Source organism: Thunnus maccoyii, chromosome 3 (genome assembly GCF_910596095.1).
Source record: "Thunnus maccoyii chromosome 3, fThuMac1.1, whole genome shotgun sequence".
Classification (NCBI taxonomy): Eukaryota; Metazoa; Chordata; class Actinopteri; order Scombriformes; family Scombridae; genus Thunnus; species Thunnus maccoyii.
In genome coordinates this window covers 9,504,357-9,519,626 of record NC_056535.1, presented here as the reverse complement: position 1 = coordinate 9,519,626, position 15,270 = coordinate 9,504,357, and the positions used below count along the sequence as shown (strand labels likewise).

Below are 15,270 nucleotides of genomic sequence, written 5' to 3'. Positions count from 1 at the left end.
ACATTGTCTACATGAGACCTATAAGAAGGGACCGGTGTGATTTTCTATAGTGCAAAAGTTAAGAAGTAAATAGAATTAAGTCAGCTGTGGCTAAAACCAACTTTGAATCAAAATGATACAAAACCACAACATGTCCCTAACATCAGAAAAGTGGTCTGGAGAGCAGATTGAAGTACGGCAGCTCAACTGTGAGGCCTCTCAGTTTTGTCACCCCTCCACCAGCCCCCATTCAGAGCGCTGCATCCTCTCACCCCTCATCCGCAGTCCGCCTTCAGCTACATACACATAATAACAGCGTATCTAATGTCTCAGTGTTGCCTTTAAACCGTTCTGTTATGGCCATCTCAATGTAATAGAGCCCTGTACACGCTGAGATGAAGACTTCTCAAGCATGGCTAAATGCTTCTATTCCTGCGGCGGGCAAAAGGGAGGTGGGAGGGGTGGCAACAGTAGCTGGGCAGCCAACAAACCAAGCTACCTTGAACTGATGGGTTATCCAGGCGATTGATGTATTCTGACAGACACAGGCGAGCAGGAGCATCATGCAATTTATCAAAAAGCTGTGTCTTTCCGCTGTCAATACCTGACAAGCATGTCCGCTGCTATGAAAGGCCAGATCTCAAGCAAATCTGTCGGAGGAGGCTTGCACCTAGAGCCAAAATTCCTAATGTTGTTTTATTTTGATCTCCAATCCCTCCTCCTTTCTTTCTCCATTTGCCCTCTTCCAGCTGTGAGTTCCTTCTTTGCCCTTCCTTACCCTCCTCCACTTTCCTCACTTGCTCCATCTCCTCCTCATCCTGGTCCTGCGCAGCCCATCAATCCTCCTGACATTATCAGTGTTTAACAGGCCCACATCAGGCCTCACCCGGCTTTATGCTAATTATCATAACAGGTCGCTGGTACGGCTGAGTACTCCTGCGTAATAAATCTATCCCCAATAAAACCTGCTCACTCAGACCTTGCCAGCATTGTTTTTTAAGGAGACATCTTATAAGCAGCGTAAGATAAGGACACAGAGGCTGGTGTACAGTATGCTCAAATATATGCATAGACACACACACAAGCGATGTCAACAATCTCAAGCAGGCATGACTATGACAGCAGCCCTTTTTATGCAGGAAGAGCTGGGTTTCTTATTCCTCACATGAGCTAAGGTGCATACAGGAGGTCCCACTAACAAATAGATGAAAAAAACTATCTTTCTGGGAATTTAAGAGATAATTTGTCATAAATGGTATGTTGGACTGGGGAATTTTTAAATGATGGAACAGGATTAGCGATTAATCCCAGATGCCGATAAATTGATTGGTTCGCTAAGCGTGCTATAATAAGCTGTGTAAAGTTGTCATACCCACTGTTAGTTTTGCATATGGAAGTATATCAGTTGTGCAAGGTAGTGACTAAACTGTTGGATTCAGATAATCACATTTCAAACATTCAAAAAAAAAGAAGAAGAAGGGCATAAGAGAATTTTAGTGCCAGGGATTTAATTGTCAAAATACAAGATAATGTTGTTCAGAAGCAGAACTTGAAGTGCACAGTCAATGATTTTACCAGCAAGAAAGTCTGATGTTTAAATAAGAAACGACACATACGGTTGAAGTGCGTAATTATTTGTATTGGATTACTTTGACACCTCTGCAATTTATTGTGTGACCTGCTTATGAATTGCTTAATTATTATGAAATGCAAAACTAAATGAATAGCAATTAAGATCTGATGGGGGTGCTAAAATATTTACTGCTGTGTGTTTGGTATTAGGTTTGAAAATTTCCCACACAGTTTTATTCTGTTTGTGAGAGGTCTAACTGTGAACATGGCAGTAAAAGTAATGAATACATTAGCTTATTTTTGTGAGTTGAATGTTTCGTTATTATACAGATCTGTTTAAGGCAAAGCTCTTACCTGTGCTACTATATGTAAATGATATGCATTCTGTTTGTGCCATTAACATTGAATGTTATGTGGGCCGCTGGGACTGAGAGAGAGAAGGACAGGGGTTATTTTGTCCTGGGTAACAGATTCCTATATCATGCCTGCACTCAACTACAGGCTCTATCTAGCATCTTTATGCTATTTGCTAATCAATGGCAGGTGATGAGGGCTATAAAATGTGAAAATATACATACAATCTCTTTATGTGTTTTTTTAAATCGTTTTATCATTATTGTTTGAAGATGTATTCAATACATTTGCCATCTATAGGTCAGATGAAACACAAAATAAACTGAGATAAACTGATTTTCAGACACTTTAAGCCTGGTGTGCATGGGCTGAAATTATTGAGACACCATGACTCTGCTGGAAAACCAAAAAGAACCAGATGTTATTTTTTCCACACTGATTTAAAGTGACAACTGTCAGTCATACCATATCTGCATGGTTAGTTGACATTCACTCCATCCATTCCCATTAAAGAATTGTTTTTGAGGTGAGTTTTTGTAAAATGAAAGATTGCCTCGGAGAATGACACTGAGTAAATGAGACTAAGATATAAAAACTAAAAAAAAAAACCCCACATACATCTAGCAGAGCATTTTTTGACCTCTAGAGCCATCATGTGGCTGCTAATGGTACATCAACAGCAACATGGATCAAACAAATGCCTAACTCACCTGCCAACAAAATAGCAGTAAAAACATTAAGTAGAAACATAGAAAACGTATCTAGCAGCCAATTATTTTTCAGCCTCAAACTGCTGTGTGTGTGTGTGTGTGTGTGTGTGTGTGTGTGTGTGTGTGTGTGTGTGTGTGTGTCATGTTAGTATTCACAGCCAACAAGTCCTAAACCTCCACCAATTAGAGTAAACCCTCTAATAAAAAGCGCCAGTCAGTTTGGAAGCAAGTCATCTTGTTCCACAGCAAGAGTGAAATAAGAAGGGGGTGGGCACCCATGCTGACCTTCACAATATACAGGGCCTGCAATTAGTAGTGTCCCTGCCGTAAGCAGGCTGCCTCCTCTCCATCAAAAGGAAACTAATACCATCACTCACTGCACAGACTGGATGCTGGTAGCATTTCGATGGCACATAAAGGTCACCTTGCAAAACACGAGCGGTGAGAGCAAAGAAACCAAGACATAATTAAGGAAATTGTCATAATTAAGTGTGAGGAAGAGGTGACTCGGGAGGTTGTCGCCAACAAGTCAGCGCACGATGCTGTGACTCAGCACAACTGTCCCTGTAGCCAGCCCTAATGAAATATTAATAAGACCGTGTTGGTCATTTTTTGGTTGGAGGTCTGCCTCGATGACTTATGGAAATTAAAGATAGAGAATAGATTTAGCTTGTGGGCCTCAATTAAGTCAGCTGTGGCTATGGTTTTCTATCTTTTTTCATGGATTTCTCAAAGAATAAGTGAAGCGGTGCCTTGGTTGAAAGGGGGACTGCAGAGCTATGCATATTAATGTAGGCACTGGCAATTATGGGCCTGAGGATTAGAAGCCTACATGGCCTCTTCTACATTAGACATACACCCTATTTTATAGCGACCCAAAACCACTAAGAATCAGACCGCTTGAGAACAATGGCTTTGAACTGCTGGATGTCTGCAACCACTCTGAATAGATCAGATCACACCCACACTGATCTATTTGTGTTGACAGCTCCTGACAGCTTAAGTGCCATTTGTATCTGTACGGGCTCGATCATTCAACAGGGGCGTGTTTGCATCCAAGCCCAAAATGAGGTCTTGTCTAGATTACATTCTGTCATACCGAGGGACAGAGCAAATTTTCCCTGCTTAGCCCCCTCCTCCAGGATCAGAATGGCTCAGTCAGTGGCAGCCTAAGGGAACATGTGTTGTACCTCTGCAGTGACAGCGTAATTAACCTCTTGTGGTGTTGGAGGTGGGGGTTCGGAGCAAGACCTGGTGTACCTGTCGGTCCTCGATGGTTACGGTTGCCAGCGGACACGGGGTCAACGCAGAGCATCACCAAGGCAACGAAGAAGGCCACCTGCAAAGGCCAAGCTGACCTCCTCAACAGTTTCATCCTGAGAGAGGGAAAGAGGAGAGAGAGCAATGAGGGAGCAAAAGGGGGAGAGGAGGACGAAGAGAGCATGAGAAGAGGTTAGAACCCCCCCCAAAAAAAGCAGCAAACAACAAGTTTTGCTTTTCGAACAAGAAGAAACAATGTGAGAGGTGAGCCGGCAAAGGTCAAAGGAAGAAAATGACAAGCTCGAGAGCAGAATAGACCTGAGGAAATTTTTCTTTCACTCCACACATAGAGTACAGTGTAGTCCATGTGGGTAAATAACCAGCAGCACCACTGTGCCACCAGCATCCTTTATGCCCATTAGTATTACATTAGGATTAACGCTTCCAATTTTCTTCCGGCAGCAGGAACAGACAGTTATGAAAAAATTGACTTTATGAGTCGTGAAAGGTTAACATTGAAAGAAAATTTATAATATGTGGTTTGGATGTTGTTAATGCTGAAATAACTACTCAATTTATTGCTTAGTCGATCAACAGAAAAACAGTTCAACAACAGTTGTGATGCCTGTTCCAGATGGGCTGCTTTTCTCTGTTTTAATCATCATGTATCTTTGGTGTTGAGACTGTTCGATGGACATTATTGTTAGTTGAGCTCTGAAAACTTGTGACGGGCATTTTATAGACTAAACAATGCATCGATTAAACATAAAAATAATCTACTGATTGACCGATAATGAACATATTGATTAGTTGTGGCGCTAGATGTATTTTTTATTGTTATATTTCCCGCCTTGGATTTCATCTCACCTGTTGGTTGTCTTTAATCTCTCTTCCACTGACTAGCTCCTCTACGGACAGGGTCTGCAGGCCATGGCTGCATTCACTCACACCTCAGCTCACCTCCTCCTCCTCCTCTTCGTCTTCTTCCTGCTTCTCCTCTTCCTCACCTCAACCAGAAGAAGCCCCTGGAGAGAGGAGGTACAAAGACATGCGGTCAGAGAGGCCAGTCTGCCCTGGGGTTCCTCAGTGGCCTCCGATGGCCTTGTATGAAGGTCTACACACTCACACTCACACATACATAGAAACACACACACACACACACACACGGGGGTAGAGATGTGAAGGCCTAGATTCTGTCAGATCCATTGTTTACAATAGGTTCACCTACCCCCAGGCTGAATGTGATCCCCACTCTAGACATCACACACAGCTTCGCCCTCTCTGTCTACCAAACACTAACAGATTCCTACATCCCCACATTTCCTCATACTCTATCACGCACATACACACACAGATGGACATAGACAGTAGACACTAAAGAGTGCACCTCACAAGGTAAAACTTAAATTGACTCCAAAATGGGTGTACATAAGAAAAACCCTCAGAATAGCCTCCCAGCTAAAACAGTCACCAGCCGCAAATCAGATGATCAAACCAGCCATAAACACAAGTTGAAGCTCTACACACACACATGCCAGCGCACACACAGACACACATATTTGCACACACAGTGTTTGCAAGGTAAATTCAAACAGTGTCGGATGACAGCAGGAGAGACTCTCCCTAATTACAGCTGAGTGACAGCCTCTGATGCATGTGCACTTCTGCACACTCACACTCACACACACACACACACACACACACACAAAGAGTAAATTACCATCCTGCCGTAAGAGTGTGTCAACACACCTCTCTTTACAAAAGGACTAACTCTGCAATCTAAATGAAAGACAACAGATTCACATTAATAACAAAATGTTCTCCCCTCCTCGAACCTTCATTATTCATCATGACTCATTGATATTCAGCTCAGTCCACTGTTATGTTCAGAAACTTCCTGGGAATGTGTCAGCTCCAACCAAGCCTGATACCTCTACTGAGCCATCAGTGTGGTGCCACTGCCCCCTAGTGGGGAACAAACCAACAACAACAGGCACTACTCAGTCAAAAGATCGAGAAGACATACCTCTGATACAAGAAGAAGAGACAGGGTTAATGAACAGAAGTACTGTTTGAATATGAAGTGTGACTATTAACAAAGATCAATATCAAGGAGTGACACAGGTCAGGAAGAGAAAGATGGGATGTCAAGTAAGAGACAACTGAAAGGACAGGACAGGAAATGTAAAGGGGATGATGGTGAAAGGTTATGGTAAAGAGAAAAAGTATGGATGGTAGAGGAATCAGATCATATACTGGATTATATATTATGTTAGTAGAATGATACACAGATACACTTTGCGTTAAGTAGGGGATGTGTTTGAATGTGTGTAAGGAGTGCCTCTTAAGTATATGCTTGTGCAGAGGAAGTGGAAAGCAAATGCAGAAACAGTGTCAGATCCATCCTCTACAACGGAGTGAAGTGACATGTACAGTATTTATATATTTGTGTATTAGCTAGATTTGCATTTGTGTGTTTATTTATTTGTGTGCAATGTGCATATTTGTTGATTTATTTGTGTGTGTGTGTGTGTGTGTGTGTGTGTGTGTGTGTGTGTGTGTGTGTGTGTGTGTGTGTGTGTGTGTCCATTCCTGTACAGTATGCAAGGTGCATGTGCTGTGTGTGCCGGAGTGATTAGGCATGCTGCATGGCAGCACAGTAGCCCATTTCTTATTCTCTTTTTAAAGGCTGGGCCATGGTGCGCATTTTTATCAGCTTTGTTCTCTGATACACTCATTAAAAGAGCACAATAGTGCATGTGTGTGTGTATGTGTGTGTATGTATGTGTGGTCTCCAGATGCAGCTCATTTTCGTCAAGACTTGAGGGACAAAGAGTCCCATCAGTCACAGTGATGTTGTCACCTCTGCTGGGTCTCAAGCTCACACACATGGATTGTGTGTATGAAACACAATTTCATACACACACACACACACATACACACACACACACACACACACACACACACACACACACACACACACATTTTTATACAAAGCATTCATGTCACCAAAAAGGCCCAAGTGTCCCTGGAGGCAATATGTTGAAGAAGGCAGAGGTGTGTGGGGGCTCAGCTGGTCATCATGGCTGTGAGGTGTCACTGGTTTTGGCAGCAGTAAGGACAGAAACACACACACAAACACACACATACACACACGCACACACACACACAATTTAAAAAAGAGTGCACAGACGTGATCAAGATTATCTGAGAACATCAAGTCTCACTCTTTCCAAAATTATCCCTACTCCTTTATCACCCTCTCCACCTCCTCTGTCTCTCTGTGTCTCTGTGGGCTGAGAGGCTGATTTGTGTCATTTCTTGCAATAATCACACAGGAGTGACACAGGGGGCTCATTGACATGCAATGAGACAATCCCACCTCGGCCACAAATACATCTGTGTGCCCTGCATCCAAACAGCAACATCTGTCAGCACTCTCCGAGCACATTCACACAATCGCAAAAACATGCACATGCACACATTAATTCGCAAAATTATGCGTGAACATAAAGTGTCAGTGACTTTATCTGCCAAATCAGGAAACATGAATGTTGCACATCAAAAATAAAACAGCATAACATTTTCTGCATGATGGAGATGTCACTGACACTCTGCTGTTAGTCAGTAACATGCAGTCACGGAGATTATATCATTTGTCAGGACAGTACAGGAAGTTCCCGTTCAGTAGAACTGAGCTCCTGCAAAGAATAGTAACTGCACCATTACTTGATAACCTCGGTGTCACCTGTTTAGTATGTAACAGTGTTTGTCTCTGGGCTTTTGTGAATATCTGTGGTTTATCTGTCTTAAATGGATGTGTTATCTCTCACTGGAGTAATTGCATTCCCTAACATGCTTTTTTTTTTATCAGATTTGATGACAAAAACAGAAATGAGATATGTATCTGTAAAAGTCTGTTTCAGACTTTTAGATAATAGACAATGTATGATATGGGCTTGACAATATAGATATAAATACTGTGGATTTTCCCATCATGAAGTCTTTGATTACCTGACCTACAGGGTCAAAGTTTGATTTTGGTCAATGATCATGAAAACTAACTTGGAACTCTGATTCTCGATACGCATGTTGGTCCTACAAAGAACAAATCCTATTTGTCAGGCAGGTGATCACCTACGCTTTCCCCATCAGTAAAAGATCTCCACTTGTAAACATGAAATGTCAAAACCCAAATGAACAGAATGCCATGAAATTGAGTAAAGATGTTTATACCGCCACAAGAATAATTCTTTTTCTCCTCTACATTTTAAGCTCAACTACTGACCAAACACTGCTGTGTTGTGTGATGCAATCAACACTGTTACTTATTTTGTCTCTCACACACACTCACATATCATGAATGTGCATCACAGTTAGACTGACATATTGGCTGGCCAATTCATTAGACCAATCGTGGCCTTTAGTTTAATATCAGATATTTAACACTGTCACATATACTGCCTGCTGGGTCATGTGGAGAGAGTGATTCTTCATGACCCCAGTTACATACAGTCTGTAAACCTGAAATTTAATTTTCCATGAAAATTTAATTTAGTCAGTTTCAGTGATTCAAGTCAGTAAAGCCTTGCAAAATAATTCTTCAAAGGCAGCGTTGTGTCCTGGAGTTTCTTCTTCTATTAATCATGTACAGTGATTAATAGAAAGCGTGTGCTGCAGTGTGCAACTAACACTGCCAAATTAATTTTGTCTGTTGCTTTGAGAAAAAAGTTTTGATGTCATGTGATGTTCAAAATTCTGTTTTGGCATCTTTTTTTTCAGAGTAAACTGACAAAACTGTTTTCTGCAAACTACTGAATACTTAATTAAGTAGATCCCAGATACTGGCATAAAAATATCAGTATATGGGTTTACATGGGTTCTGGTTGAGTTCCAGTGTGCATGTGTGGAAAATAGTAATGCAGTGAGATTGAAGAAGACCACACAAGAATCACACTAGTATCTCAGTATGCTGATTTTCTGTGCCCTAGACACAGACCAAGCAGACAAAAAGCATATCAGTGTAAAACAAAGTGCATCTCCCTAAGGCGGAAAGATATTGAAAATGAAACGGGCGAAAGCACAGAGCCCAGTGGAATCTTATGTGAAGCGTTTCAGATCTCTGCCGATATGCATGGTATTAACATTCAGTTAGGGTGTGTAATGTTCTGCTTCTATATATTTGTCTGCCTCCGACTCTAAACCATTACAGCATTCGGCTCCTCGCCATTTCCTCTGGGTCGCTGGGCAGATAGAGGTGTGCGCTCGAACACAAAAAACACACTTTCACACAGACACACACACACACACACAAACTTAAATTAACACACTAGTATGTATTCAGAAGCCAGAGGCCCTTACATTTTTCTATCCCCTTATGTTCACGCTGTTTTCCTGGTTCTTGTTTGTTCCTTCTTATGTCTCTCACTATTGGTCTCTACAGCATCCTTGCCTCCATATATCTGTGTTTCACTCTCTCTCTCTCTCTCTCTCTCTCTCTCTTTCTTGCATTCTTTCTCCCCTCCACTCCCTTTATCAATGTGCGGACGAGTATCTCTGCTTTCTTCTCTCCCACTGTTTTCTGTCTGCTACTGACAAAGTCAATACCGTCCAACTGCAAGTTCTAATCATATCGCACCAAATTTTCTTCTTTACCTTAAATGAACGCATCCCAGAGCATGATCGTGTACATGGATGCATGCGTGCGTGTGTGTGTGTGTGTGCGTGCATGTGTGTGTATGCATGTAAGAAATTGTGTGAATGTGCATGGGAGTTCCTCCGACTATGGCATTAGGCAGAGGCGGTGAAGTAGAAATCTTGGACATACTGCATGTGAGTCAGACCCATGACAGACAAACACGCTTAAACCAAACCACAGTTCTACATCCATATCAAACCAGACCGTTTCAAAAATTATACATGTTGTGAAATGTATTCTAATACAAATTGCGCATGCATAATTGTTGTTTTTTGTGAGTTTTATGACCATGTTTCTGCTGATTTTATACTACTACTAATGACACAACTTACTTACATATCACTGTATTTTGCATACGGTAGTTTAGTAACCCCTTTATGTAAATATGTGCTCCTAAACCAGCATGTATAAATATTTAAGTACAGTCTTGTATGACAGTGGCCATAACTGAGCACTATATGCTCCTATATAAGGTACACAGATGTTGTAAAATTTTATAACATATGATTCTCATACAGCAAAAGGTCAGAAGCCATCTGAGAAACAAATAATAACATTGCTATCCATCCATACCGCTACACACCTCCCTTACTGTATTGTACAATAAACCAACAAGCAATTAAATGGAGGATCCTCTATTTGGCGAAATGGTCAGGTGGGGAGAACAAGAGTAGAGAGATTTGTGAGTTTAAGTCTGAATTCAGGACCATTACCTGACTCTGCTATTGACTGCAGAGTTCAGAGAACGGCCTTGGCACTAAGGTACCATTACAGCTCAATTGATCTGCCTGCACTTAAGTCCAAATCCCACCTTGTCGTTTCAGGATCCAGTGACCACAAAATATGTGTGTGCTTGTGTGTGTGTGCATGTGCATGTCCACAACATGAATCTATTTTTTTTTTTGTCTTTCTTGTTTGGTGTTTTCCAAGGTTACTCTTTGTCCCCTTTGTCATTTTCTTTCCACCAACTCCACTCCATCTCTACTCAGCACCTCCTGAATCCCCCCACCCTCTCTCTCTCTGTCCTCCCCCACTTTCATGGAGTGCAAGTGCATGTTTCATGTCAGGAAGCTGGTATACACATACAAACACGTTAGCAGACTCATCCTATATTGACACACACATCTACATAATGTATACATTTGCACTCTCCAATACACAGGTCTGAATCTACCTATAATTTAATAAACACACAAAAATGTCCACATAAACACACAGCTATACAAAAAACTCCTACACAGTTTAAAAACAAGTCCATCACCCAAAAACGTGTACTATTTGTTTCATCGCCTATTTCAGTCTGCTTTTGCTGAATGTACTTGTCACATTCACACATTGCTTGCAAGTCTCATTAAAGTCTTTTAACAACCTCTTCCACTAAAATAGAGGAGGGGAAGAGGCAGATGTAGGCTGTTACTTGTTTTATGGAGGGGAAAAAAGCACAGACACTAACAGGCTAATAAACATTAGCTCCCTAACACAACAAGTCTGCGGCCATGGCCCGATCCCTGATTTCCTCTTTACAAGTATGTCGTTTAAATCCCAGACAGCCAGCATGAGCCGACATAGATCAGAGCAACCCTCCTCAGAGCCGCTGACAGACAGAGGCAGGACCCGGGCTGTAAATCCAGCACGCTCTAATAAAGCAATAAAAGGCCATTGAAAGTCAGTGTCCCTCAGCACTGGAAGATGGATAGAAAGGTGGAAAGCAAGGGAGACACTTTTAGATGACCGTACACACCCACACACATTTCCGGAAGAGTTTCCTCCCATCAACACAACCGAGACAAACTAGGTATCTGCAATATTGATGCCTTTCCCCTGTTGTAACTCCTCTTTTATTCTTGCTGGCTGCAGCTTGCTTTTGTGATAAAAAAGTGATTTAGAATGGTGAAGCGCAATCTTTATGTACTGTTATGCTCACTCAGTAAGCTCTCTGTCTCCACTACTGATCTGCCTTCCTCCTGGCAGATACGTTTCCCGCCAGAATGATTCCACACCAGCCCTTGTGCATGCAAGCACATGCGCACACACACACACTTAAACATTTTATTCAAACTATCATGTGCAAATGCAAATTTAAAGTTGCCTCTCACATCCTGGCTCTATTTGCTATCGGTGCCAAAGTAATAATACCAGACTTTCTTAGTATTAGCGTTGGGATTGTAATCATTCATGAGAATTTTAATCTTAACGCTGGTAACATTATAATTTTCCAGTAATGGGAAACCAAATCTTTTGTGTACATTGTGCTACTTTATTTTCTTTCTTCATCTTCCCTCTCTTCAATCTTTCACTGAGCCACTATTCTTTTCACCAGTTCCCATATTGCCCCCATGTTTTTCTTCTCTTTCCAACTTGTAGAAATGAAGTATCAAAAGGAGGAGAGAAGAGAAATAGTGAACCACAGTGGGGAGGAAAGGCAACAGCACGGCCTAGCCTAGTAATAGAACAGAGTTTTTACACACACACACACAAACACACACACACATACTCACTGATCCCTGCTCCTTTCTTTGTATTGCCAACCCTGACTGGACCCTTCCTCTGTGGCTGTTGGTATCGAATGTCAGCCCAGAGCCAAACAAAAGCAGGCCGAGGCCCTGACAGTGAGTCTCTCGAGAGCAGTGGCCATTCATTGTGCTTCGTGTTCAAATTATGATTAATGGAAAATGAACAACCTTGATGTGGAGCCTGCTTTGATTTTCTATGAGCTTCGGCTTCTCTGTAGTTGTAGCTACTCTTCTGGCCCAGAGAAAAGCAACAGACAAACTCTCACTGAAGATCAACTCTGGGCCGACTCTTAACACAACAGCTTTAAATCAATTGACACGCACGCAGATAAAGCTCACTCGCAGCTGCTTTCACAACCTCTGCTTCCCTCACAGAGAGAACTCACACGCTCTTTTGCTATCTCTACACATCTATATACACACAAACTCATATATGCAGACGAACCGACATCTTGATTATATCAGTCCCCTCTGCTGCTAATGACCAGCTTGCACGTAATTATATTAATTACTGTACGTGCCACGCCTGTCAACTGGCCAGCCAAAGGAAAGGGAGAGCTGGATAGAGATGAGGAAATAAGTAAAAGGTAAGGAAAGGCAGAAACCTGCAGAGGAAGTCAGACTGGAGAAAGGGAGAGAAGGAGGGAGAAAAGGAGAAAGAGAAAGAGAGAGAGGTCAGGAAAATGAAGTGTGAGAGAGCAAGAGAGAGACAAAGACAGAGAGCAGGGAGAGAGAGGAAGCCTGATCAATTGTTCATTTTACAAAGTCACTGAGACGTGTCAGCAGTGTCAATAAGTGAATTAATTTGTCTGTGGGGCTCCAGAGCATGACACCATATCACTCTGCTCCCCTGAGACAAGCAGGGCCTCTAACCCTCTCTCTCCTTCTCACACACACACACACACACACACACACATACACACACAAACACTCTCGCAGTCTTACAAAGCAAGTCCATACAAGGATCGTACACGATCAAAAACATTTCATACAAAGGTACTCACACTTGTACATGCATATTCCCACCTCACACACAAATACACAAACATTTGTTTTTATAATTTAGGAAGACTTTGCATTAACTTACTCTAACTTTTACCCTATTTACCCGATTTACCCTAACTTTAATGACAATCATTACATGAGGTAATTCAACCCAAACCACAAACAAAGTCCAAACTAATCCTCAAATCAAATGGTGTTCCTTGTGAGGACCAGCTTTTTGTTCCCAAATGGGAGGTAAGTCCTCATAATGTGACTATGTCAACTGTTCCCACAGTGTGATTACGGTAATACAGTACATTAAAAAGTACATTCATTTGCAGACATGTGATTCACCTTCACTTTCATAAATTCAAATCAAACTAAAAGATATAGCTCGATGGCGCATCAAGAATTCTAAGTTATTTAATTGTTGATGAGATATGCACAAAAATGTTAAACCCTCTTCCTGGATGAATTACAATGAATATGAAATGACTCTAGATATATACACACATACATACATATACACACACACACATTCAACTCTATACATTTTGGCAGTGTGGATGTCACACACAAACACGGAAAATGATTCACCCTCATCCCAGCAGCCATCCCCAAGGGAGGCTATTGTCCGCTGGTGACTGACATCAGTCAGACAGTAAAAGGGACCCTCGACCACTGGCTGCCTGCTGTTTTCATTACAAAGCCATCACCTCCAGCATACACACAAACACACACACACATCTACTGCGCACACAATCACACACATTTACACACACTCACTCACTCCTCTGACAGATTTCCCCTCAGTCCTGACTACCCATACTCCTTTCTCTCACACATCCATAACCATCCTAACCAACCCTCATTCTCTCTTGCCCCTCTCTGTTGTTTCTCTCTTCCTCTCCTCCCCCATCCTTCCACCGTTTCCCCCTTTCATGCTCAGCATCCCACAGGGTTAAACCCTCGTCCTCCCCTCATGAGGCGCGGTGTTGTTTGAGGGCTGCTGTGATGACCGCCCCAGGCTCTGCCACCACCACACCGCTTCCTCGCAGCGGCTTCACAGTGGACCCACACTGTAGCGCATGCTGGGAGCTTTTCATAATCCCACAAACACACTAACACTCCCACACACTCACACTGTCGCTCACAGTTACTAGCACATCTGCCAGCTGCCAGAGGGGAGTGAACAGGGATGCACCGTCTCTTGCATAGACACACATAGATGGACACACAAACACATACACACACACACACACACACACACACACACATACACACACACACGAGTGGAAGCAGCAGATTGCATCCAAGGTGATAGATAGAGCACTGTGGGAAGGAACTGTGCCTGTTCAATTACAATCATTACTATCACTTAGGGAGATTTGTCATGGTCAAAGTGAGTTGGAGCTGTGGAGAAAATCACCTTGAGGCGGTGGTGTTATTTTCGGTTTTAGCAAAAGGGTTACAACGTCCTCTCCCAATTGAAAATGACTAAAATTAAACATAAATTAATTCATCTAAAATTCCAAACAGATGGGGTTTTTTTTATTTTAAAAAAAGTCCCTCAATGATAGGCAACATGACAGACTCTTAAAATGCACTTGGCACATAAAGAACAATAATTCACAAACCTGCAATCTGTCAATTACTTTCAAGCCATGAGAGCAGTAATTTTGAACGTGGCTGCTGTGTCTTTCACAGTCTTCTCTGGGCTGGACAGGGGAAGGCCATGTGGCAGTAGGAGCTGTCAGTCAAAGCAGGGCCTGTTAGATGGAATTAGAGAGTCTTGAGAGTGTGATGGCGGCACGCAGGTGACCAAGGCCTCTCTGTCACTGACTGACTGACTGACAGAGGGGAGAATGGAGGACAAGGAAAACACACAGCTGTGGAGCTCAAACATGAGACCTCCAATGTTCAGACAAGTTGGTCCCCACTTGTACAAAGTGACTGCTGCATGAAATTAAAACTGAACTTTAGAATTATCTTCCACACCTTTTAGGGTTGGATCAGCTGTGTGTTTAGTTTGTTTTATTGATATGTATGTAAAGTGATGTAGGCTGTGACTTTATATGTAGTTACGCATCGCTGTCCCATGATCCCTGTCTGTGAAGGGATAACGATGGTGTTATGTCAAATGTCTTCAGATAGAGAGCCAGGTAAACAGTTTAAGCACATTAATACATAAAGAATTACA

At 42.2% G+C, this 15,270-nt stretch overlaps 1 protein-coding gene across 1 annotated transcript in view; it reads right to left on the bottom strand.

Moving 5' to 3' along the window:
* The window catches only part of tafa4b (TAFA chemokine like family member 4b), a 40,435-nt gene that overhangs the window by 18,107 nt on the left and 7,058 nt on the right, over positions 1-15,270 (bottom strand). The window contains exons 2-4 of the mRNA XM_042402228.1: positions 14,708-14,839; positions 4,743-4,900; positions 3,876-3,991 (exon numbers count right to left, since the gene is read on the bottom strand). Coding sequence (XP_042258162.1) covers positions 3,876-3,990 — 115 coding nt within the window. The 5' untranslated portion in view covers position 3,991; positions 4,743-4,900; positions 14,708-14,839. The remainder of the gene's footprint in view (positions 1-3,875; positions 3,992-4,742; positions 4,901-14,707; positions 14,840-15,270) is intronic.